The 26,557-nt window shown below is 41.2% G+C and overlaps 1 protein-coding gene across 8 annotated transcripts in view; it reads right to left on the reverse strand.

The window, feature by feature from the left end:
* Positions 1-6: 6 nt before the first annotated feature.
* Positions 7-26,557, reverse strand: part of plce1 (phospholipase C, epsilon 1) — an 82,446-nt gene continuing 55,895 nt past the window's right edge. For 6 of the 8 annotated variants that reach the window (XM_020605035.1, XM_020605033.1, XM_020605032.1 and 3 more), the window contains 32 exons: positions 25,545-25,654; positions 25,216-25,332; positions 23,296-23,424; positions 23,064-23,200; positions 22,514-22,620; positions 22,185-22,309; positions 21,928-22,072; positions 21,125-21,289; positions 20,597-20,711; positions 20,148-20,307; positions 19,935-20,057; positions 18,879-19,015; positions 18,525-18,763; positions 18,222-18,283; positions 17,237-17,402; positions 17,039-17,146; positions 15,636-15,752; positions 14,471-14,629; positions 13,976-14,111; positions 11,493-11,611; positions 11,229-11,346; positions 9,692-9,829; positions 8,327-8,617; positions 7,219-7,382; positions 6,178-6,439; positions 4,791-4,909; positions 4,395-4,523; positions 3,943-4,140; positions 3,369-3,560; positions 3,066-3,278; positions 1,684-1,893; positions 7-923 (listed from right to left, as the gene is read on the reverse strand). In XM_020605035.1, the coding sequence (XP_020460691.1) occupies positions 1,729-1,893; positions 3,066-3,278; positions 3,369-3,560; positions 3,943-4,140; positions 4,395-4,523; positions 4,791-4,909; positions 6,178-6,439; positions 7,219-7,382; positions 8,327-8,617; positions 9,692-9,829; positions 11,229-11,346; positions 11,493-11,611; positions 13,976-14,111; positions 14,471-14,629; positions 15,636-15,752; positions 17,039-17,146; positions 17,237-17,402; positions 18,222-18,283; positions 18,525-18,763; positions 18,879-19,015; positions 19,935-20,057; positions 20,148-20,307; positions 20,597-20,711; positions 21,125-21,289; positions 21,928-22,072; positions 22,185-22,309; positions 22,514-22,620; positions 23,064-23,200; positions 23,296-23,424; positions 25,216-25,332; positions 25,545-25,654 (4,665 nt within the window). In that variant the 3' untranslated portion in view covers positions 7-923; positions 1,684-1,728. Of the gene's footprint in view, positions 924-1,683; positions 1,894-2,133; positions 2,193-2,713; positions 3,279-3,368; positions 3,561-3,942; positions 4,141-4,394; positions 4,524-4,790; positions 4,910-6,177; positions 6,440-7,218; positions 7,383-8,326; positions 8,618-9,691; positions 9,830-11,228; positions 11,347-11,492; positions 11,612-13,975; positions 14,112-14,470; positions 14,630-15,635; positions 15,753-17,038; positions 17,147-17,236; positions 17,403-18,221; positions 18,284-18,524; positions 18,764-18,878; positions 19,016-19,934; positions 20,058-20,147; positions 20,308-20,596; positions 20,712-21,124; positions 21,290-21,927; positions 22,073-22,184; positions 22,310-22,513; positions 22,621-23,063; positions 23,201-23,295; positions 23,425-25,215; positions 25,333-25,544; positions 25,655-26,557 lie in introns of those variants that run through there. The other 2 variants (XM_020605040.1, XM_020605039.1) reach the window with 2 other exon arrangements.

The following is a 26,557-nucleotide window of genomic DNA, read 5'->3' on the forward strand; positions in this document are numbered from 1 at the left end:
GATACCGGAAAACGGAGTAGTTTATGAACTTGCTTTGTATCAAATACATTACATCTTTATCTAATAGCAAACCGTAGCATGTGGTGGTAGTAGACAGGACATTTCATCTCTTGTAGAGCCGTAGTTCATTTGTCCTTGAATCAGCTCTTAGAAGAATTGCCAGCCAGAGACCATTTCACAGCCCTCCTGCTCATCTTTGGATGCATTTTTTGGAGATAAAAGCTGGCACATCTAAAACCAAGCCCATACCTTTTCATCCTTATAGCGTGACACAGGGAAGTGCTCCATTTTTGACAAATGCCTTCCATTCATTGGAAACAGAAGAAATACTTTGACGTTATTTTGCTCCTCTGGTGGTTTCAATAACAACAGCTGCCCCTGGTGCTCGCAGGTTTCTATGGAACAACACTATTACAAAGAAGAAGAAGAGCCAGGTCTGCCCCCCCCCTCGGCAATCACTACTCAATAGTGACACTGGGTGGGATTTCTTCTCACAAACACATGTCCTTCATTCAGCCAAGCAAAGTCATCTGACCTGATAGCAGACTGAATTCTCTTCTCTAATTGATCAACTCACACCAGGCAAGATCAGACTCCTTCAGGACTTAATGAGGAGCTTATCCCCTAATTCCACAAAGCCTCAGACCCTGACTGAAACACCTCGGCTCTCTTTGAAAGGGGAGTCCTCCAAGTTTAGGAAGTAATCAGCACAAGTTTCACTCTCTCTGGATTTCATTTGTGGATCTTCCAGTTCCTGAGGAGGTGAAGCTTCCTGGCTACGGGGGTCAGAGAGGAGATGGGTGGGTGGACAGGCTGCAGTTGCCCCCCAACTGAGGAGGAGGAAGAGGCTTGTAGGAACCTTCCTGCGCCCACCCTGCCCTCTGCCACCCATGTTTTTAGACCTGCAGCTGCAGACAGATACCCTGCAAAGGACACATGATTTTCTATTAATATCCTTTTGTTTATAAGTGGAGAACACACCACTTAATAACAATACAGCTATGATGAATAGCTGTCTCACTGCAAAAGTGAGACCAACTGTTATTAAATCTTAGGTTATCTGGAGGTGGGCAGAACAACAAAAACAAGTCAGGATAACAGACTTTAAAATAGACTGCAAACACTGCCACTGCATCGCATTAGTTAGTCTTATTGCTGACAAATGGTGCTGCTAGTCATTTAGTCTAAAATGACCCTCTTTTATATTATAGTCTGTAATGACAGTTAATGTACCTCAAAGTGCTTTTCCATGATTTGTTAAAAACATCTCAGCACTGGGGCCATTTAGTGACTGTTGTGGGGTTTTTGATTGTATTGCACCTGCAGTAAATGATGAGATTATTTTTAAGTCAAGGGTGAACTCAGCTTCTAAGATAAGACACATTAAGGTGCTCAGAAAATATTCTGAAAAAGAAAAGTGAACCTTCACAATCTGGGGGAAACACTGATGTGATGTAAAGCTATAGAACAGCTCCAGAGTGGACCTTGTGATGAGTGTTTGTTAACTAGTCAACTGTTTTTCTTTATTGTGCCACCTCCAGTTCTACACGTAACTTTATGGTGTATTTAATTAGCTATTTTAGGTTGGTGAGTCTCAGAAAAACTGACTGGTACCTTGAATTGTTCTGTTTGCATAAAGCTTTTCCTTTTGTAATGTTAAGTGTTAGTGACAGCATACGGTACCTCTGTTGCCTTTCCATGCACAGACAGCAGTCAGAGTTGTGAGCCTCACTCCTGGAGCTCTGTCAGAGCCACACAGCATGCAGCTTTATCATCCTTACTCTGGGTAGGACTATCCGCTGTGCTGCCGGTCGTCATGCTGCGGCTGCGGCTGGTCAGCTTCTTGAGCTCGCTGGCAAAGGAAATGACTTTCTTCTTGTCCTCACGTGGCACCTGGAAGCAGAAACAGATTCCTGTTACTGAAATGAAGAGAACAAACTGAAATGTGCAAGTACAATATTGTACAGTAGGTAAGACATGTGTCTTAGGAAGAATCCTAAAACACAGCTTGTTTATTTTTTTGTTCTCAAGCATTAAACTCCAGTGCTCTTTTTGGTTTTGTCACATTCTGTTCCCCCACCCTTTGTGTTATATAGAAAAATGCTAACACACAAAATAAAAAAAATACTTCACCTTTATTTAGCAAAGATTCCTGAACATGTTGTCATTTACAAATGTGTCAGTGGAAAAGGCTGTGGGTGTGAAAGGATGATGAATAAATAAATACTGGCAGACATACAAGATTATGCAGACAAAACGTAACACTGCACTGTGTAGATCACAAAACAACAGCACAAACAAAAGCAATTACAAACAAACTTGGCAAACTTTAAAAAGTATCTACATAGGACGTGCACACAACAGCATGAATTATGGGGATGTGAATGAACAGCATGTTAGAGAAACAGTTCTTGCAAACACAAAGATGAAACAGTTTGTTTTGTACTTTGCAGGTCATATTGCTTGAACATGCCAAATGCAGGGATTATGTAGACGTACACTCACAGGCCACTTTGTTAGGTACACCTGTACAATTCAATGTGACACTTCCTCTTTAACATCTGTGTTTATGAAGCTCAGAATGTCTGGTTTTGGTGAAATTATCATAAATGTGTACATTGAATTCTATATTTATTATTGAGGCCATAGGTACAGGTGGTGGTGTACTAGACTACATTGTATTCAGAGGTGTTCCTAATATTCTGACCTTCATGTATGTAGCTGGGGAGAACAAAAATATAGACACCTCTGAATATAATGTAGTCCAGTACAACACCACCTCAGTAACAAATATATAATAGACATTTTGAGCTTCATAAACACAGATGTGTTGCAGTGAATTGCTCACAATGGTACAGGTGTACCTAACAAAGTGGCCGGTGAGTGTATGGCGTAGTCAAGGGTTAGTGGCTCAATTTTAAGTCAATAAAAGCACAGCCATATAAAATTACAAAAAGGGATGTACAAAAGGGCAGAAACAGAAACACACTCAGCTGATTGATCTAATACACATAAAAAGAAAAAAGTCACTAGCAGTGAAAAGAAGATGCCATGTTCAGAGCTACCTGCTCTTTCAGTTTAAGTATGAACTTTCCGGCGCTCCGCCAACGGCTCTGAGCTTGGTATACACACTCATGATCGAGCAGCACCCGCTGCAGGGGCTTTGCAGCGGACGATTTCTTAGAGCCTACGTCTTTAGACACCTCCTCCATCAGGACGTAGTCACTTGGATTAGGGTTTGATAGGATGCTATAGGAATACTTGGCCTTTGACAAAGTCTGAGAGAGGAACAGGGAGAGAAACTTTCAGCAATAACACTGAATTAACAGATGATGGAGGTGAAGTGAATGCTTCCTTGAATCTCCCACCTGCTGTATAATGTCCTGAGCAGTGCTGTAACGTGGAGCCTTGATCACAGTGTGAGGCTGTTCAGGTGAAACTTCATGGACCTGGACAAAGAACACATCATCCTCTCCGCCTCCGCCTCCTCCTGCTACTTCTTTACTTCCCACAGTCACCTCCTCTTCTCCCTCCAGCAGAGAGTTCTTCTCATTTAAATTCTGAAAGGTTAAAACCTCACAGTAAAAATAATGTTTCTGAGCAACAGATGCATTATTATTTGTATGAGATGACCACAAGGGGGAGCCATAGCCTACATTATAGGCCACAAAAGTATACACACTGGTATTGGGCACTTCATGTGGTAGTAGCGAGTTTGATACATTTAATAAGTTATCTGGTTAAAATGGAATATTATTAGACACTGAGATTAAACTGTTTTAAATAGTTCAACAGATATGTGAAAAAAATTTAACTCAGTTTATACCAGCGAAGTCCATAAATATTTTTCTTATTCCCAAAGATTTGTTGGATATACCCTACTGTGGTAGTTAGAGATGAGCTCAAATGCATTTGATAAAATGACTTATACTGTGTGTGTACCTCCTCTCTTGTTCTGAGGCAGAGCCTCCCCACGTATCCCTCCTCATTGTTCCAGCTGTGAGTGAGTCTAACAACCTCCTCCTCTGGTGCCAGAGATCGCTGCTGAGCACAGCGTTTCACCTCACTGCGCTCCTTCAACAGAGGAGCCTTCTCCTCACACAGGAAGTACATGGACGGGTTCTCTGACGAGGCTACAACCTGTGTGAAGATGAGAGTAGAAACTTTAAGACAGAAACAAATATGCATAGTGTATGAAGGAAAAACAAACAGTGTCTTAGTAAGGTGTTGAACCAAAACAGCTTCAATCCATCATGGTGGAGAGCGCCAACATATCTGCTCACACATTCATGTTTTTATTTTAATTTGTTCATGAATATGCATGTGGGACTTTCTTCTGCATGGGCAGCAATCTCATTTTTCAAGCAATATAAATCTATTTTTAAGATGCTAACCATGTCCAGCAGCTGTTTGGCAGTTGTCTGCTCCGTAACACAGAACACCGTGAAGGGCTCAGGGCCAGGAGCTCCATGCACAGTCACGCTGTGCTGCTGTGCTGCACGCTTCTCCTCTGAACTAAACAGCTGGATAGACAGCAGGAGAGATGTAAGGCAGCAGCTTGTTATGAAACACATCCTGACATTTCTGCTTTATTTGACAGCCTCTCTTGCTTTCTCTTTAGAAAGTGCAACCAAAGTGAGCAGAAGTCAATATAATGATGGATTCAGACTACAATATTCAAACGTTTACAAAGTTTGCATTGTTCTAAAGGTTTTAAAGTTTGAAAAGTGCAGTTAATAGGCCTAGTCTCAACCCCTTCAATCTCAGGACCTGAGTTGAGGAAGCCTTACCAAGCATGAGGAAGTAGCGCCCCCTGCGGGACCTTCCTCTGTTCTGCGGCTGTAGATAAATAAGCTGGACACTTCAAGTGACTCATTATGCTGTGTCCTCAACTGGACATGTCTGTAACCTGAAACACATGCACATCAACAAATATATGTTGGTTACACATAATCTAGTACTAAGTACTGTTATTATGAGAATGTACAGGATTAGATGTTATTAGTGCCTTAAGATAAGTAGAGTTATTCATTTTGTTTCATTCTTTTTGACTTTGTGTTTTTACATTTTTTGCTGATAATCTAATGAACCAAACACTGGGTGTAGTAGTTTCTTTAACCTCAAGACCACCCTGACTTTGGTATGAAAGGTCGGGGTTCGATTCCCGGTCAGGGTGCTGTTCCTCTGTTGTACAGATAGGAGAAAATGAAAAGTCAAAGTCGTGTTAAATGGTGTTCGCCTCCAAATGCTAAAAATTATGGAACTGAACGGCATGGTCAATATCCAGCATGGGCCCCTAGGCAAGGCCCTTAGCAGGGAGATGCCTTGCATCAAACCAAGCACCCCCTTTTCCTTGCTAAGCTGCATTAACCAATAGCAGAAATGTTCTAAAGTCTTTAACCAGTTATGTATGTGAGAAACTGAAACCATTAAAAGTTCTAAATGTGTACCTATCACACCAGTGGATAGATTTAAGGCATCTCCCTGATAAGGGCCCAGTGTGAACATTAATCACACAGTGACAGAGAATTGAACCCCATCTTGCCACAACAAAGTCAGTGATGTTACCCACCAAGCTATCCATCTATCCATCTGCATGATAAGCACACATTTCACACTTTTATTGGTTTCTGCAAATGGTTAATGCAGCTTAGCAATGAAAGAGGGGGTGCTTGGTTTGATGCAAGACACCAATCTCCCTACTAAGGGCCCACCCTGATACTGTGCCCTGACAAAGAATCGAACCCCAGCCTGCCACACCAAAGTCAGTGGTGTTAACCACCAAGCTATCCTGTTGTGCGACAGACACACATTTAGAACTCTCACATACACAACTGGTTAACGACTTTAGAACATTTCTGCTATTGGTTAACGGAGCTTAGCAATGAAAACATACTGTACATACTGTGCACTCTGCGCTTCTGGTTAGATGCTAAACTGTATTTTGTTGCCTTGTACATGTGTAATGACAAAGTTGAATCTAATCTATTTTTACAATATTCATCATTAATTTCTAACACATACCGGCACATTGTAATTGATTTCCAGCTGGTTTTCCCATATTAACAGTTGCTGTTAAATACCATGGTTTATAAAATTCCCATCTACAGCATCAATTCAGAATCAGTTTTATTCATCCTAACTCCAGATTTTGTCCATAGTGTCTCAGACTCCAACCTTGTTTGAGGGCCTTCAGAGGCAGAGTTCTCTGAGCAGTAATCTGGGAACTATTGTTCTCCACCACAGCGACACGCAGGAAGCACAAATCTTCAAAGTGCACGTTGAACTGAAAGTGCTCGTTCCACATGGGATTGAGGGTGTTGCGGTGGATGGGTTTGGTACGGAAGTGGCAGCTGTCGATGGGCAGGCCCAGAACATCCACCTCAATGCACGGACTGCCAGTGCTGTTACCCGGACAAACGTTCTGACCAGAGACAACCTGAAGGAGAAGAAGAGAAGAGATGTGATATGATTCACTAGTAACAACAATCACAATGTTTATGAAGAACACGTGGAGTTAAGTTGAGCTGTTTATCGGTTCCTTTGATGAAAACCTAAACAGACCTGAAGGCTGAAGTCACTCTGACCTGTAGACAAAGACTCTCTCTCTCACACACACACACACAAACACAGGTTTTATGAGTGTGAGGTCATCCCTCTGTTTATGCTTGTTTTACCAGATCCAGGGTGTACCCCATCTATCTACTAATGTCAGCTGGGATTTGCTCCAGCCCCCCGTAACCCTCTACAGGATAAGTGACGGAGAAAAAGGATGGATTGTTCAGGATTTCATCGTTCATTGTGAAAAAGGTTGACAGGAAAATGAGAAGCCACTGGAAACAAAGCAGGGTTTTCAGACAGTGTGGACATTGCATTGCAAAGCTTTTATGAGGTTCTGTTCTCATTCACTGGTATATGGCATTAACCGGGTGGCCTTCATGAATGTCAACTTAACAGATCACTTTACAATAAAACTGTCAAAGCATACCTTAATGGACCTAATATGAGTTTTTAGGAGTGTGTGTCCAGTCAATGTCTGCCTAATCATTACAGGTATGTAGGTGAAGGATATATAAATATAATTTAAACAATTTAGAACATTTTTAATCTGTTTGCAATACACTAAAATATTCTATCAGGTAGGAAGCTAAAGTGTGGATCAAAAGGAGTAAAGATGAAAGTGTAGGGATGAAGTCAGAGGATGTCATCTTAACTCACAGTAAAGGAATAAACAGCAGGGCTCATTTTCTCCACATCCCTCTCCATCGGACAGAACTGCTGATAAAGTGGACAGCTACGATCCCAGAGCACAGCCGGCTTCAGAACATAGCCACAGCCACCATTTGCCTCAAACAGCGCTGTGTTCAACTGCATGGGCAGGTCTGGGGAAAAAGAGAACAAAGGATCAATTTGAGAGCAAAAGCAAAAATCCACCTCATATGTATTAACAAAGAAAGTAATAAAAGACAGAGCATCTAGGTGGAGAACTGTTAACTGGGGGGATTCTCCCTGTTTGAGCTATTTGTTTTTGGTTGTTCAACAAGAATGAAAGAGTGGCCTATAAACAAATCTTGTATGTCTGAGTGCATGTAAGTTTGTTCTCATACAGAACTGGCTGATCATGTTTTGTTAACTTGATTCCAAATGGGTGAAACTGACATCAGGATTTGAGAAGCAGAGAAATGTGAGGGGAGGAGTGAACCTAAAAGACGAGAAGACAAGAAAGGGAGTGAGTCAAGATTGGGTCGTTTAATGTAACATCCCCTGTCAGAGTTCAGACAGTGAACACAGACAACAGAGATCTTCTGGATGAGATGAGGAGACAAATGAGAAATGAGAAGAGAAACAAATGAAGGCAGAGTAAGAAAAAAGAGAGCGAGAAAAAGAATAAAGTCAGGCAGTGGGAGAGAGAAGTAAGAAGAACTGAGTGAAGAGGGAAGGAGAGGAAAAACAAGCAGTTAGAGCACCTTGGAATCTACAGCTACTTAAAACTGATAAAAGAACATTATCAGCAGAGTCTGGCTTTTTTTCCCCCTCAATGGAAAAAAATGTTGCATTTGGCTCAACTAAAATTAAAGCATTTCAGCCAATTTCAAGGCTCTGCAAAGATGTAAAGGGTTCAGTTATGATGCAGGAGAGGCCTTGAAGTTTTCTTTTGCATTACACATAAAAATGATTGAGTAGAATACACAGAATACATTGTTCAGTCATGATTTCTCCTTCCACTGCCGGAACAAAGTGACATTTGATTAAACAAGGAAACCTAATGAACAAAGATTGCCAAATTCCTAAGAAGTGTATAAGAAGAGACAACAGAATCTCTCACCATCAGTCTGGTAGTTGAGTGCCACCAGCTGAATACCGTGCAGCCAAAAAAGTAAAGGATTTGGGTTGGTTGAGTCGATCCTGGTGGCTGCTGGGTACATCCTGAGCAGCTGGCACACAGTGTGCTGGATCAGCTTCTGGGAGTAGCGGCGGCACAGACGCTTGGCGGCGTTCTCGTTGACGGAGGAGATGTGATAGCACTTGGGCGTGCGGATGATGGCGCTGAGAGAGGTGGGTGGGTTGAGGACAGGCGATGTCTGCTGTTCCTCCCAGCTCAGCCGCTCAGAGCCACCTAGAGGCAGAGCAGAAAGAGACATTTACAGGCTGTGAAAACGTATTTATACGTCAGTGATGTGGTCCTACATGACAAGATATTTTCTGACAAAGGTAAAAACTGCCCTGGGCATGCTTTAGGACGGGAAAAGAATTTAGCATCAAGGGCTTTCCAGTCAACAATCCTAGGCTTTCGTCTTGAGCTGGCCCCAGGTATAGCCCATCTTTATGAGGCCTCTTCGTCACCTGTTTCTGGGCCTGCCTCCTCTTCTCTTCCCTTTTGGATTCCGGGTCAGGGCCTGCCTTGTAACGTTTGCGGCCAGTTGATCTCCACAATCTGTTCATGTAGTCATTCACAGCAGGAAACTGGTTGGTTCTCTGCCACAGGTTGCTGTTACTGATGGTGTCGGGCCAGTGAATCCCTAGAATGTTTCTCAGGTAAGTGCTAGGTGATGCCTTCTCAGTCATAGCCTCCAAGCTCTGGAACAAGCTCCCCCTGCATATTAAACCAGCCCCGACCTTAACAGTTTTGAAGCTTCTGCTCAAGGCACATTTGGCATTTGGCCAAATCTCATAAATTGATGTTGATAATGCAGAGCTGGATGTTCTTGCTTTTCCTCCATGTCTCTGCTCTGTAGAGTGGGACTGACTTGATGATGGCACTGAAAGCCCTGACAGATGTTTCCTGATTCTTACTGTTACATCTGTGTCCATGCCATGCTGCTCATCAGTGATGCAGCTGAGGTAAATGAAGACTTCCACCTCTTCTGGTGCTTCTTCCTCTTGGGAACCGGATGTGTGCTGGGTGAGTTAGCCCTAATTATCTTGATCTTTTCTCTGTAGATGCTGAAATCTACTCCATTTTAATACTCACCTTTTAATCTATGTAGATGAATGTTTAATGTTAAGTGGAAGTCATGTATTGGCTTTATTATTCCTGTTTACACATGTATTAAAACATGCTCTCACTCTTCCTCAGCCATATTTACATTTTTAAATTACCTCTGAAACACAGAAAATGAAAAAAAAAACTGATAACACTTCCTTTTCTTCATACAAATATTAATAATCACTGTCCTTTGGCCCTGCCTACCTTTCCCAGGGGTGCGACTCTGGGTCGTGACCTCTCCTGTTGGGGTGCAGCGAGTGGGAGCTGTGCCAAACAAGGACTTCCTGCTCTTTCCCCGGTCCTTCCCTCTGTTAGAGCCGGTTGGAGACATTGTGGACAAGCCTGGGTTCCCACACACAAGAGGAAGACAGCACAGAGTGGTTTATAATGCAACACAGACAGACCGGAGACGCCACAATCATGACATCGGTATCTCCCTCCCTTCTTGTCCTTTCTCGAAATGCAGAACACATTTTCTCTAAAAGCTGCCTAGAATGAAGAAGGAGCTGCTCCTCTGCCTCCCAGGCATCACTCCAAGCGCATTTGTTTTAATGAGCACAGAGGTTTAGAGCTAACAGCACTGGCTTTAAATTTTGTATTATTTGCAGAACAGTTGGGAAAATATGTCCCTGACTTTAAAAATAAGCCTTTTTTGGTGAAGCGGTCCATGAGACCTTTCCTGGAAAAAGCAGCAGGTAGGTGCTTCCCATTAATGGCAATAAAACAAATTTCATTAAATGAATCAGATGTCAATCCAAAACACAGCATGTAGCATAAATACTGCTAATCTCAAGTTATGTTGTTTTTGGTATCAAATCACTCTCCTTTCCAAATAAATGTTTGAGATGAAAAATGTGCCGTGCATTTTGTTAATGGTGAGTGTGGTGCCTACTCAAATTACTCCAGACAGCACACAGCAGCAACCAGTCCGCTGTCTGACCTAAGCCAGTTGCCCTGGCTACTCTTTCTCAAACTGCTGGAAATAGAAAACAAATAAAATACCAGTGGTAACACAGTAGGATTTACAAGAGCAGTTGACAAGCAGAGAAGTGGACACTTGAGGGAGGAAAGAGAGGATATTTAGCCTGAGATAAGTGGTAGCATGGAATCAAGGTAATCCCAATTAAGAAGAAATAAGAGAGGTTTTATAAGGGTACAGAAGGCAAATTCAAACATCCTGAGCTGCTTAAAGCAATTTTTCCACAAAAAGTATTTTCATTTATTCAGTATCTTTAACCCAGATTTTAAGAAAACTCATTTTCCTTGTCCACATATATAGCATTTACATGGTCAGTGTCAATCTACTGAGCCACTAGAATGTACAGTAGAACATATTTCTTTCTGATCAATGTAAAAGAACTCTACTGTTGTTGTGCTGTTGGGACAGAACACAATAAAGTAACTGTCTTGCCCACAAAAAGAAAGTGATTCGTCTTAGTGGGTGTCCTGTGCGGGAGAGGAACAGCGTGTATTCACTGGAATATTAAACGTCATACAATGAGGAAAAAAAAAAGTCAAACGTGGGAAAAGATTTGACCTCAAATAGAGAATGGAAGTGGATTAGAGTGGGACAAGACAGAAGAGAGGAGATAATAAAAATTATAGCCTGTCAAAAGTATAATAGGAAGAATACATGAAGAGAAGGAGCTTACAGAACAGAACACTAACAGAAATGTCTGTTGAAATAAGATGAGAAAGAACTGTGTGACAAAGAAATAAAATGATAAAATAAAATCTCTACCAGGGAACTTCACAGCCTGGCAGTAGATGACAAGGTCAGACAGCTCCTGGGCAATCTGTCGAGTCTCCTTTTTGTTCTGAGGAAGGTAGAACTCCTCGCCCAGCTCCATGTCAAACACCTACAGGTGCAGGTAGACACGAGACACGGAAAGCTCTGTTAACATTTAACTTGAAGAGACAGTGATGTACTACCTGAAGCAGAGGCTGACCTGCTGATGTAACACAACTGCAGCAATTAGGCCAGCTCATTACTGCGGTTCCCTACCTTTCCTTTGCTCTGCATAGTGCTGTCAGCCTTCTTGAGCCTCTTCGGTATTTCATCAACAGGTTGTTCTTCTTTGTCTGCCGAGCTCTTCCCTTCTGGCTTGTCATCTAGAAGGTTATCTACACAAAAAAATGCAAAAAAACTGCTGATACCTGGACTTCACATCAATATTTTAACATGTATGTGAACTTGCGCCGTTGCTTAGGGATACAACTGTACTGTAGTCATTTGAGTATTGTAAAGTAAAGGTGCTTCTGCATTAGCTTCAGCATTGAACCATAGCAGTGTGTGTTTGTGGGTATCTAATTTTCACAGAAGAATAATTGTCAAACTCTACATTGTTTTGTTTTTTTTCCATTCAGAGATTAACTGTTTTAACAGGAATTTTATTTTGTAATTCTACCTAGTCTGCATCTCACCCATTCCAAATGGGCAGGTGGAAACATTTAAATAATAAATACAAAGGAAAAACCAACAGCAGTTATCTATCATAACCCTGACTACTTGCAGAGCTCATGTGCATGTTCCCAAGCAAAAGCCCACAAAAGCCCCTCCTTACTCATATTCCAGGCAATGTCTAACAACTGTAAACAGTAAGGACTTCTTCCTTTGGCTCCTGTTCCCCCTGCACATTAACCACAGCCAAAACCATAAAAAACGGACATCATCTGGAAATGCAGAAGATTTTTTATCACATAAAATAGTTTCATTCTTGACATTTGGAATCTCTGTGACAGAAAAGAGCTACTCTTAAATGAGGGGGTGGTGGCAGCGGGGCAGCTTTGCACTCAAGTGTTTGTAGTTTCTGGGCCAACTAATGTTGAGTGGAGTGCCAAGCATGTATGTAAAATGGAGACAGATGAGGGTAGAGCATTTAGTCAGGATGTCTTGACAGTTGACTGTTAGGTAGACACTAAAAAGTGGGTTTCCAAAAGGGCTAAGTAGCAACATAGACCTATACTATGAGGTTTAGATTAGAGAAATGTTTTTGAAAGGTCTATGACCGGTAAGTTCTTCCAACAGGGACAAGTAGAGGCCAGGGATTAGGAAAGAGCAGTGCTGGGACTGGAACTGGAACATGGTACAGTAGTTTCCCCTGGTTTGTTGTTTAGTGCAGGGGCAGCACAGGGCCTGAGAAACCAGATGGCTTTGTTTTGTTTGTCTGATGAGTCTGCCCAGCCACTAGCGAGGTCACAAAAAATACAGTATGGAGGGTTAGAGGAAGGGAGGTGATGTGTTTGTGGGAGAAACAGACATTGCAGACATTGTTAAAACACTGACCGAAACAAATAAAATGTTTTTGATGTCACTGAGAATTACATATCTTTTAAGGACATTCAGTTCTGTCAAATCACTGCATTTATATAGCAGAGTCTTGAAATAATGCCTCCTAAAGCAGAACATCTAAAACATAGTACCTAACAAATAGGCCAAACACAAAAACACAACACAAATGATCTATTACTAAAAATATATATCCACATCACTGTACACTGTGTTTTATGAGCTGTAGTGCATGGTGAGGGAGGTTGTCTTGCAGCAGAGGTGATCAGTTCAAGCCATCAGTGTTTGCACATTCATTTACAGTACTTCTTTAGCCCTGTAAAACAACAACTTCCAAAATATTGTTTACAATCAAATGGAGTGACTAGCATTATATTAGGTACTAGGTCCCAGATATAATACAATATCTAATGATTAAAATTTGAATGGCCGATTACCATGCATGACACTGTAGCTACAGTAAAGCACAACATGGACCTGACTTTGTACACTCAAGAGAAACAGAAAGGTAGCAGCTAATGCAGTATGCGCACAAAGACAACGAGTTTACAGCAGTGGTGCAGATCCTTAATGCACATCTACATGCCAGTGTTTCCTCTGTAGTCACTCTGCAGTGGCAGACAAATACAGCAAGCAAATTTGCATCAAGGAATCATATTCTCCCATAAAAACTCAACCGCATATTCCATGTATAAAAGAAGTACTTTTAAGTAACCATATCAGGATACAAAATAAGATAATGTTAAGTTTGAACTATTTTAACTTTGACAAGAACAAGATGAATGGGTGAAAGACCACCACCCACTGGTCCACTGCAAAACAAAATTGGAGAAAAACACTGGTACTTTGAGAGGCGCATCAGAGCTGTGCGTTTACCTTCTAGACCATACGAGGCCCTTGAGGCTGTGAGGACATCAGCTAAGTGGGAAAAAAGGCAAGATAATATAGAAAATGAAGGGAGTGGAAATAGAGCATCAACATAAAGAGAAACCTAAGTGTTAAAACAAAGAGAGACAGAGTAAAGGTGTGAACACAAACTAAGGGTTACAACATTAGAATCTACCTGTATCCCAATGTGGTATATTAGCCTGAGGAGCCATATACATCTTGTATGTATTTAAGTTCATTTGAGTTTTTTGTGTTAGTTTTGTGCCTTTTTTCAATTTTTTCCAGGGATATCCTGTTGCAGTTCTTCTTACCATCTGACAAAGACTCATAGTCATAGTCGTACTCATCATCTTCCTCCTCCTCTTCCTCATTGGCATGGTTGCTAGATGAAGCAACCCCTGGCGTCCCGATGCTAGCCTGGGCCTGCATGTGGGCCAGCTGGTGAGCCTGTGACAGAGGTAAAAAGGAAAGAAAGGAGTAAATAAACACATACCTGTACCATAAGTATGTCTACCCATCACATTAAACGCACAACACACTTATCTGCAGAAAATCTATATTACCTACTGGGTATAGTGAAGCCTATGATGTTCACTGGGTAAACTGAGTGAAAATGGTGTGATGGGATGTACATTCATATTTATTATGTAACAGTGCTCTAATAATAAGCAGAGCTTAATATTCAGTGTACTAACGCTACCTGAAAAAAACTTGAGGATGGCTTTTAATAGATCTACATTATGTACAGGCCCATATATTATATGTGTGTGTCTGTATGAATCCAGGATGCCTTTCTCTCTTCTTACTTTCTGTTTGAGTATGTCCACTGGAGCCTGGTGGGCTTTGAGCTTCTTGTTCTTAAGGAGGATCCTTCCCTGCAGCTGCAGCGGCGACGGCAGGTGAGGGTCATCACTAAAGTCACTTTCAAAGAGGAACCGTGTCACAAGACGTTCCCCAAACACTGTCTAATGAATAAATATTAAAACATGATAGACATCAATAAAAGATGTGACATACTGATTAGACTGTAATGTCAAGAGAGAGGAAGAGAGGTTCAGAGGCGGCAGTGGAATCCTGGACTTGAGAAAATGAAAGTGGTTTTATCAACTAAAAACAACATTACAAATAAACAAGCTCATGGTGACATAAGCTGCCCAGAGGCATAGAACTGTGTGAATATGAAAGACTTTTCTTTATCGAGCTACTCAGAAGACCGTCTCCAGGGAGAATGAAATTCTGGGAAGTTTTCCGTAGATGAAAGCACAGTGATATTCCATGTCGTGCCCAGAAATGTGCAGCCTTGCATATACAACTTAAAAAGAGAAGGGAAAGGACAGTTGTAGCCTGAAGACTAAAAAGCAAGCCTCTGTTTGGAAGTCTGCCAGTTTAAATGCCCGGAACAGCTGAGAAAATCTGATCAAGGAAAACAGAAGAGTTAAGGCTCTTCCTTTGCTCAAAATATGCTATTACAGGTGCTACTGAGAAAAATATTCCCACCTGTTACCCTCAGTGGTTAAGAGGAGTAGTGGGATTGGACTAGAACCTAGATCAATTGAATGTTGTATTCCCTGAATAGAAAGCACAATATTACTTAAAAAGCTTAGCTAAATTCAAACTCAATCTTTTTTTAGCTGTTGCATTTCTACTATCATACAATATTACTTAAAAAGCTTAGCTAAATCCAAACTCAATCTTTTTTTTAGCTGTTGCATTTCTACTACCATAAATCAATCACCCTTCAACTAGGATTTAAACAAAGACGGAGTCAGTCTCCCAGTGAATTTCTACTTTTACAGATTTAGAGCCCACATGAAAAAGGTAGTACTACAGAGTAGTAGTACTCCGTCTGATCTGTGAAATTACTTACACTCAAATGGCAAAAGTCTCTGTGTCTCAGTTACTACTCAATCAGTAATTAGGCTAAATATCAATATCATCAGAAAAAGAATTAACCACACAGGGAAAACATACCTTGAAGATTTCAGCCATCTTGCGTTGTTGTGGAATTGAGCAGTGATTCTCTATAGACAGGATGACCGGCATATCGGAGTTGACAAATGCAGCCCGGTTAATTGCTTCCACTACATCCTGGAAGATCATGGCAGATATTTAATTCTTAGAAGTGGCACTCCAGGTTAGATATATGACAACAGAGTTCTTTATAAAAACCAACACTAATGGTATTTACTTAAACAGGCCTTACATAGAACAGATCCAACTGATAAAATAATATAAATATTAGACAGCACTCAAATAGTGCAAACCTTGGCCAAAGGGCAATTCAGTAAAAGTAATATTCCCATGATAATTTGACCCTGGTAATATGATTGCTTGACCATGAAAACCTACTGCTGGCATGTGGAATGACAATGATATCGTTATTAGTTTGAAAGTTATTCAAGAAAAACAGACATGATAAACATTCACTCATTGGTTTAGGGGTAAAACGGAGACATCAGTGAGCGGACCGAGGGCAAAGCGGTGAAGATGTCACATTCCTGCAAGTTTGAGTTCTGCTTGTTCAACAGCTGTTTGATAAACTGCTCTGACAGTCCCTGTTCCTGGCTGACTGTAGCACTACGGAGTGATCCTTCATGTCCTCTGCTCAGATGTGTGTGTGTGTGTGTGTGTGTGTGTGTGTGTGTGTGTGTGTGAGAGAGAGAGAGAGTACAGTCCCTCTCTCCTCGGAACAGAGTCCAACACAGCAAAAAATAGTGAAAAAGCATAGTAGGATGGTCCACGTCAACCCATGAGGTTATGTCGGCTGACAGTAAAGGGAAGCGCAGGGTGTATCGCTGGTTAGGTTCCGACAGTAGAAACGCAGCTCCAATGTGCATCCTCACCAGCAGACTATTGTGCTCTGAACGAGATGTAGCTGCCTATTAATAGAGTTAGCTTGGTCAGATAAGGAGCAATCACATCTCCGAAAACATCGAAACAAAATCTAAATTGGCATTACCTGGATAGACTGATCACATATTCTCATTCTAAGTGGCTACTCTGCCGCCAGAAAAAAATGCTAAACCTTAACAAAGTGGCATAAAATCAGTGCTATGGATAAAAATGTTAACAGTTTTGAGCCTGGCTCAAAATCTCTGCCATCAGGCTCCAGCCTTGCTGTCACTGCTGTACTGAGTGACAGCACTTGGTTTCCATTGACAACAAATAGGCAGCTGTCACTAACCCAGTCTCTGTAAATACTTGCAGTGCTCAGCAAGCACTTGGATGTAACACTCAAGTGTAACTGGCTGTGAACTGAGGTCAGCTGAGGCGTGGTGAAAAAATTCATATTTGTACTTGTTTGGTTTACTGAACCAACAGTTTCTGCCTGACAACTTTGTCAACACAAAACATTATTCACATCCATTTCTAACCTTGAAGGGTATCTTAGTGGTGAGTGTGTGTCCGTGGTATATAACTGGCATGCCATCATCTCCATCCCAGCAGTCCAACTCTACGCTCCTACAGCCTTGAAGCAGCACCTAAGTAGCCAGGAGATTTAGAACTAAGTATGGATAAAAATAAACCTTAAAGTACTGAGTAAAAAACAAGATTTTAATTATCTGACTTACATGACTGTAAAGCTCAACAGAGGACTCTCCTTTGAGCTGGTGCCCAGTCAGGTAAGTGTTATGAGACGACTCAATATAGTAGTAGGACAGAGGGTACTGCATCTCCTGCAGGTTCACTTGTGATTCCTCATCACGAGAAGCAAAGTTCTCCTTGTCCATCAAGAATCTGGTAATAAGAGAGGGATGGTTAGATCAGTCTGATTCAAAGCTGCATTAACTAAGATTTTGCACAAATTTGGATAAATCAAGTAAAAACTGTCTAGAAGTGTTGTCTCCCTGCTGTACTAAACCCTCCTGCCCCACTCTGCTATCTTCAGGGATTGTTTATTTTTTGCAATCTGTGGGCGCTGTTGTTAAAACCTGCACCACACTTCTTTCACACCACCACTGATCCAAAGTTATAAGACTTCAAACCAGTATGGCTCAATTCAAAGCCATTCATGGAGGTTTCCCTGTGGAGGTACGACCCAGCATGCGAGCAGAGCTGTTAGACCAAAGAGGCCATGTTCTGTAGCACAGAAAGAGTGCGACAAAGACCGAGGCAAAGCCAGGGTTAATACTGGTTTGACATGTCTAACAGAGGCGGCACCGTGTGGTGGGGATGCCTCTCAGCAGCCGGCCCTGGAAGGCTTGTAAAGGTAGAGGGTAAAATGAATGCAGCAAAATATAGGAAGTTCTTGGGAGGACAATCATTTTCAGTCTGCAAGAGAACTACGGCTTGGGAGAAGATTTATTTTCCAGCAAGACAAAGAGGATACAGTGAAAGCTATGCAAAATTGTTTAAAGACAAGAAGGTGAGTTTTCTGGAGTGGCTGAGTCAAACCCCAGACCTCAATCCAATAGAGAATTTGTGGCTGGACTTGAAAAGGGCTGTGCCAGTGTAGTCGCTATAATGCAGTAAAAAAAAAAAAAAAGTTTCTTTAAGGCTTGCTATCTTAATAACAGCTTGTTTGTAGCGGGGGTGACATTCATATTTTTACTTTACCTCGCAAAGCCTTCAAATGACATCCAACCCATTTGTCTCATGCCTAATGAGGGCTCAAATCTCTGCATGAGAAAGAACAAAAACAATTCATTAATATTATTGATCAGTCTCTTATCCTTCCTTGTGTCTCGTTCCTTTCTTTAGTATTCTATCCTTTCATTATTTGAAGACAGAAGAAATGTATAGCATCGTTCTCTCTTTTCCTAACCACAGTATATGTGTGCTTCCTGTCCACCATCTATCTGTTTCAGGTGTCATCCTTGCATTACTTCCTCCACTATGCCTGGAGGCTCCAGACTCTACCTGTATAATGCTGAGAACCTCATCGTAGCTCAGATGCTCTCTCTGACAGTTCACTAAGAAATCGTTGAGCTGTGGGATAGCCAATCCCAACACGCCTAGTGACGCGCTTTCCACTCCTGTTCCGTTGGTCACAATGCTGGCTGCTGCGATGGCATCTGAGATCTGCTTCTGGTTGTCAGACATCTGCTGCCTTGTCCAAATAAACAGGCCCAGATCAGAACCGTTACGGGTTAGTAAGTCTGAAGAGGAAAGGCAGAGATTTGCTGATAGTGAGACAAAGGAACAGAGGAATAATATCTAATGTCTGTTTTAGTTTTATCTGCTAACAGTAAGTGAATAAAACTGCTCCTTTACCAAGGTCTGGTTGTAGATCAGTGTCTTTGTCATCTATTCTGAGGTTGGTGTACAGAGGAGCTGACTCTTGCCCTGAACGACTGCAGGGGACAGCAAAGATGTCAAACAGCTCCTTCAGGTCCTTCCTGCTTCGGATACTGCGGAGGAAATGATTCACAGATATTTAGACCACCTTACACTGATGCGCTGCTAATACTGGGACTGTCTTTAAAATATTATTGCACTTCAACTCCAAAAATACACAGATAAAGAAATACTGTCTCAGATCAGCAGTTTTGCAGACAGAGCACTTTCTTGCCTTTACATTTCATGCAGGTGGATTTGCTGAAGTACTTCCGTTTTCTCTGCATGGCTATAGCTCAGTAAATGTGGAATTTAAAAGGAAACTGCTGGGCAGCAGATGAGAGGATGCACTACAATCTAAGAAATGTAGGAAGAATGGTATGAGAATAATCTCTTGCTTATAAAGACAAAACACAGTTTCCTTTCATTTGACAGAGAAAACTATTATAGAAGCTAAACATTATAAAGAAAAGAATCCTTGGGAAATGTCCTAGACATGATAAAACAGAAGCATTTATTGAATTGGTTTTATCATACTGTTTTAGCTGCTGTTGATCAGAACACCACAATTACTCTAGATGAGTAGAGGGAGTAAGATGGCAAAAAGCTGGACAGAATTTGTACAATATGCTGTACATATACATCCATGCTTCAGATGGTTAGATATAACCAATGGGGAGAGAGTTTAATGTGAGTTGTTACAGAAGAAAATGGTGGGTTGGGTTTTTCTTGTTTTCTATTCTTGAACTGTGGTTCAAAATGTTCTCGTCTTGTCAGTTATTCTCCTTTACACTGTCTTTTAATCAAAATAAAATAAAGACCAAAAAAAAAAAAAAAAAATCAACAGATCCAAACCAAAACAAAGCCTGCATGTGAAGCTATGCTCTATGAAGAGTGTACCTGTATTACTCTGCTGCTGCTAGACACCAAAACTATCAAAAAAAAAAACAAAAAAAAAACAAGCTCTGGTAGATTATTTTTATTAGTATCTACCTGAATGATTTGAAGAGCTCAACAAACTCAATGAAGCTCATTGTGCTGTCAGAAATCATGAGATTCTGGAAGCCTCTGAAACAGCCTTTACCTCGACCATGCCACGACCTGCTGCTCCAAGCCCTGGAGCCCACAAAGAAAAATATCTCAACTTGATATGAAAAAGGAAATTTCACAACATTCGAACCTCAAGTCTTTGTATATAGTGCATACCCTGGCTGTGAATTGGCAGTTCCTGAAAGGATTGGAGAGGACTGTGGGCGAGACTGGACGGAACCTGCCATGCTGGAGGAAGAAGACGAGGAGGAAGAAGAGGCCAACAGTCCCGGGCTCTTATTAGATGAAAGGGAGAATGGTCCAGGGAAGCTGTCCTCTATGGCGACAAACAACATTAAGAGTAAATAAAAATCAGACAGTAATACTGTAATACAGTGCCATGGGAAATTCTGTCTCTTGTACTCTTTAAAAATAGGACTTTGCTTTTCTCTTTATAAAAATATCTTTGCTAGAGTTCCCACAGTAACCCCAACAAATTCACCTCCCCTTGCAACCTCCACATTAATCATGGATGTAATAATCTGTGTGCATCCTCACTTGGCAAACATCTACTGTACAGACGTTTTAATTCCTTCTATGAACTTAATAGCTCAATGAAATGTCACCTGGATCATCTTGGTCGATGCTGTCAGACTCTGGCCCGTTTCGAGACAGTCCCTCCTTACAGCTGCGTGTTTTCCTAGAAACCATTTCATCATCCGTGGCATCCCCACTGTCTCCCTGTTTTGGGTATATAAACATGCATCTATTTTGTATAAAAACCTACTGTACATTTGTGTGAGCTGGCAGGTGTAACAAGGAACACGGACAGCTCTGTAATGGACCAGAGGCCTTTCATATGTGTAGCGCACTGAATTTCTAATCATCTCTATTCTAGGAGCTGTATAAAACAAGGAATCTTGTAAGGACTATCAACATGCCAAACCAGTGGTATAATGATGGAATTCCAGTCTATTGCTAAGCATTACAATGTAAAGAAAACAATGAAGCTGACTGGCTAAAGGTATCCTGTAAGTGAAAGCTCAAAAGTTTAGGCAAAATTTTATTTACTCATATTTGAAAAGCCTCAGCTAAATGTACTGCGAAATGCACAATGGTAGACATAGAAACTAAACTTTTTTTTATATACTGACCCTGACAAGGGCTTTCTTTTTCTTCTTGGCCTTTTCATTGATGCTCAGAGGGCTGTTTTTCTGGGTGCCAGCTTTCTCCACTCCACCTGTACCCATGTTCCACCTGCGTCCACCAAAGAGCTCAATGGCCTGAGCTAGTGTGGGGCCTTCGTACCTACCATCCTCCTAACAGAGACAAACACACACACAGGACTAGATGAGCAGGAGGGAAAGCAGACACACTGGATAAGAAAGACGAGGTTTAGCTGTGGGCTATTTAACTTCTAATTTAAGGTATGTATGCAAAATCCTTCTTTTACCTTTTAATCAAAGCTTCCATACTGCCCTTTGTGTGCTGAATATATTTTACAACCTTAGAAAAGTCATTTAAAATCATGTACAGTACTAATGCCATTATTTCATTCAAATGATCCTCAATTTTATTCAGTTTCTTGGGGAATTTGAAGCTCTATTCTCAAACAAAATGAACAGGATAAATTGCCTAAGATGAGGAACACTACCTTGATTTGAAAATGTCTTGGGGACATGTGTGAACACTGTGGCTTTCACATCAGCATTGAAGAAAAAAGCCACATTTTATTTAAAAAAAAATGTAATACAGCTGAAAAAGATACATTTTGGTGGCCACTGCATAGAAATGCACATTTAGAAAAAAATTGTTCTTGTGAAAATACACCTATAATACTCTATATATACACTAAGCTATGTAACAGCTTAGACCTTTGGGGACCATTTTACATCCATGCATAGATTCACACATAGATGGAAATTTAGGCATGCATGCAGAAAAGTTCAGCGTTTACCTGATACAAGCTGACATACTGCCTCCTCAGCCACTGCAACCTTTGGTCAGGAAACTTCTTCAACTTTCTGGTTGCATTCACCAGCTCCGACAGGCCCTTATAGAGCGTTTGTGCAGTGTGGTTGGGGGCCACAAAGTGTAGGAGCCTATTGGCAGCAGTTAGGTGATTAGTTAAAACATTTAGTAAACATTGTTTTACCTGTGTAGTGGTGCTCAAAAACTGGATTTCAAAGCAAGCTGATGAAAAAGGGCACAAACCTGTTGTCAGTTGTACTGAGACCATAAAGGAGGCTGAGACCATTCTCCTCCACTGTCATCTGGCTCAGCTTGTTCTGCAAACACACGGCATGGATGTCCACTCCCTGGTGACCCAGGAACACTGCCTGCACATTCATTTAAAAACAATTATGAGTGTAACCTAATCCACTATACAGTTATATGAATATTCTTGCAATGCACATTTGACTCTTGAGCAGTAAGTGACTATATTTGTAATACTGCATCTCACTTTTCTGGAATTAATATCATAAAAGACTTAGGACTTTTGCAGCCTAGATACCAAAACAATATTGCTATTCTCAACAAACCTTCACCACTCCCAGGTCCAACAGGCCTTCTGCTAGTCCTGCCACCACAGTCTGTCCTAATCCCAGCGGTTGCTCCAGAGAGAAAGCCCCTCTGTACTGTGGCTTACCTGGTCATAAATCAATACATTTATACGTTTAAGATGTATACTAAATGTGTATCTTTGCACACATTTACAAGCAATCTCAGTGGTGTGTTACCAAAGATATGGTGCTTACCTAACTTGAATAAACACATTTACACGATGTTTAAAACATAATAGTGGCACAGGACATTGACCATGGTTGATGAGTAAAATTTTTTATATCCTGTAACAGAAGCCCATTTTCCATTTGTTCAAAGATTGATATGGAGGAGGAACTTGGGCTTTTCTCTCTGGGATAGAAATATAATCATCATATTTAAACTATCCTGATAACAGGCAAAAAATGATTACATAACTCTGTAGTAAAATTTATTACAAGTGTTTTTCTGCATAAAAACAGCTGAGGAGAAAACCATGTCTTTTAAATTTTAATGAGATGGTTTTAATGACACTCTGTCATAATTTACCCCAGGTGAGTGTTGTGTTGTCAGGCTGTAGCCGCAGAAGACAGCGAGCTGTGAGGTGGCTGTCCTGGTCATAGTGGATGACTGTAGCCCCCTGCAGCAGAAACTGGTGAATGTCCGGTTGTAGTGACAACACGTACCTGGAAAAAGAAAATTCAAAGAGTGCGGACTGTCTGATGAGCCAGCTGTATATTCTTTGCAAGCGTGTGTGTGTGTGTGTGTGTTTGTTCTTTACCAGGGAATTAGCTCAGTGCCGTGGCTGAAAGCTCTGTGTGTCTCCTCGGTCCCCTGAAACTCCACCTCTTTCACCACTGGCTCAGAAGACAAGTCGCCATCTGAATCTGACAAGTCGCCGACCATGAATCTGAAGATGGATAGAAGGTGGGTTCGAAGACCACAGATGCAGTGTAGGGTTGGGAAACAAGTTGGGAAAACAATATTTAATATCTGAATTTCACAGTTTTATTTTCCATGGAAATCTGCTAAAATGCACCCATTTCTACATTTAATTTCAACTACTACAGCAAGCAAAGTAAAGTGTTGCTGTCATTTATAGAATGCACCAAAGTCCAGTCTAAGGTAAGAAATAACCTGCATCTACAGTGCAGTAAACAGCACAACAATGTACTCTGTACTGTAGTGCATCGGTTGAACAAGCAAAAAACAAACAATCATCATGCATTTATCATTCCACAATCCTCAGCTACTAAACAAGCTTCTACTCATACTGCAACTGTAAGCATGTCTGTGTGAGTTCAAACTCCTGAAACCATCTTAACCACTTACAAGACACGGTTTGATTCTGGTGGTGTCCTAAATGAATAGGAACTAGAACAGAAGAAGGAGACAAAAGAGGAGGAGGGGTAAGAAGAATAAAAAAAAAAAAGGATGTTTTGACACTGGGAAAAATAACAGGAACAGAGGAAAAGAAATCTTAAACCTCCGAGTACAAAAATGATATTTATCTGCTTTGCAGTCCGGATGAACACTATACAGATAGCCAAAATGAAGCGAGGTTATCCTGACCACTAACATGAAATAATAACTCAGAGTCAAAGAAAACTATCTACAAGCAGAAACAAGATAATCCAGGTTTCTTTAATACAAACACCATAACCCAAACTTGAAATTAAATCATTTTTCTCGCAACATTGTATGTTCGTGTCCAGCTATCTTCTAGCTAACTACCTCCCACCAGTGTGCTGAGAAGTACCAGAGCACCGCTCCTTCCTGCACAGGCAGGAAAGTAACCGGTTATCTTTTTTCTTTGTGACAAAAGGGTTTATGTGAACATCACCTCATCTCAATACAAATCTGTAAATATGATCTTTCACAATGCGGTATCTTGTGTAGGTATTTGTGAAACACAGCTGCATTGTGACTCAAGTACATACTGTATTCCTAATAAAGAAAACTACTACATCTATATCATATAATCCCAAAAGTGTTTCTTCAACAGCCACAGAAATGAAGAAATCACTGTACTGGCTTGTCCACAGATGTCTTTTCACAAACTGCTTACTCTGTGTTTACAAAGTAATGATGCCGTGAAGGATGTACACAGAAGCAGGGGATGAGCCATGACAATGAGTCAGAGCATGGTAGTCGGTAGCTGGGACATAAATCTGACTATACTAGACCATTTTCTTTATTTTTCTGAAGTATTTGGTAAGGTGACAAAGTGATGAATTTGTTCTACATGTCACACTAAGAGGAAAAAACTATTTCTGTCATTCTACTTTAAGACAAGAAGTCAGAGTGAATAATTACAGTTAAAGACCAAAAAACAAACAGTGAGAACAGTTGCAGTATGCATTCAACTGCTGTACAGTGTCCCAGTGTCCTGATGGACTGGGTCATATGCTACATGCCATTTGATACTGTACTGTAGTTCTTAAAGGTTTAGTCCCTACTTGCACAACAACTCCCAGATGCTGTAAAAATACAGAGATCGTGCCTCAGATGGGTTCAAAGCCCTGTGACAGAAAACATTCACCCTTCTAAGGTATTCTTAAAACAAGAGAAATTTTTATGAGCTCCAGAGTTGCAATTTATCCGATGCACCACAAAGAAGGAATGTTGTCTATGGGCTAAACAAAATCTAATAAAAGCTTAAGTGTCATGCAAAAATAGAGAGAACAAAGCAGGCACTGACTGGTTGCAGCAGCGGTCTCTGAAAGAGTTGCTTCTGGATGCAGGGGAGATACCAGTAGGAAAGGGAGCGGTGGACGCCTCATCGGGATCCTCTACCTCTAAACTACGATTACAAGATCTGTGGAACAGAAAGAGGAGATCCAGAGAGGAGTCAAGTGCAAGACAATTGAAATGTTGAAATAAGAGGTAAGTAGAAAAACAGGACAAACAGTGGGAAGTGAAGCAGACAGATAATAAAGTAAAGCATGGACAAACATATAAAACTCTTGTGTCAAACACCGTCAGCCCACAGTCTTTACTCTTTGAAAACATTTCAAGGATCCAGTGCACCTGATAATCTGGAGGATATTGCTGACAGTGGCTTCTTTTTCTGGGACGTGTAGGCCATCTGGACCAGACCGAGACATGAAGTTGTGCTGGCCGTAGTAGTCGGACACAAACTAGAGCGAGGAGGACAAGCAAAACAAAGCAAGAGGAATTATAATAACATGATCTGCAGGGCTGCTCCTTAGTTGAGAGGTCCATCAGATGACTGAGACTGTAGTTGAACCTTTGTTTTTATTTTATTTTTTGTCAGCTAGTGTGCACTACAATAGAAGGCAGCCTCAGCCCCCCGTGAATTTGTCATCTTCTTTTCTAAATTTTGGGCTATGCATATTAAAAAAAAAAACAACAACATCATCAACAAAAGAACTGAAAATTATTCCTCGAGACCTAAAGGGCTGTACTATTTCAACAGAACACTTCTCTCTCAGAGTGCAGGTCTCCTTGTGGCTCCAGGTGTTTACAATGGTAGAATGCAAGACAGATCCCAGGTCCCAGTTTCAGTGCCTTTAAGATAAGGCTTAAAACTTTCCTTTTAAACCATGGCACCATAATAACCAGTGTAGGTGAACATCTTAACAGTGACAATCATCTTAGCAAATGCTAACAAACTGGGTGCCTAGGCTGTGCTGTTGCTATTGAGTGTAATTAACCATACCAGTGGGTTTGAGTCAACAGGATGGCCTCTGTTTGTGCCCATGTAAAAGTGTCTATGAAATCACTGGATGTGCATTCTAGGATAGTTAGTTACTCAGTTATAGTCCTAGGCTGGGGGTCCTGCCATGATGCACTGAGCTCCTCTCTCCATGTATTCATAGGCCACCAGTGCATGTTATTAACTTTGTGTCTCCTCTCTCCCATAATTTGTGCTCATGGGCCACATTAACTCTCCCGGTGTTTATTTATTTGTCATTTCTTGATACTTCTTTTCTCTCTCCTCTATCCACTCACCCCAACCCGTCAATGCAGATAGCCTCCCACCAAGAACGGGAGCTTTCTTCCATTAAAGGGAGCTTTTC

This window comes from Monopterus albus, unplaced genomic scaffold, assembly GCF_001952655.1.
Source record: "Monopterus albus unplaced genomic scaffold, M_albus_1.0 scaffold69.1, whole genome shotgun sequence".
Lineage (NCBI taxonomy): Eukaryota > Metazoa > Chordata > Actinopteri > Synbranchiformes > Synbranchidae > Monopterus > Monopterus albus.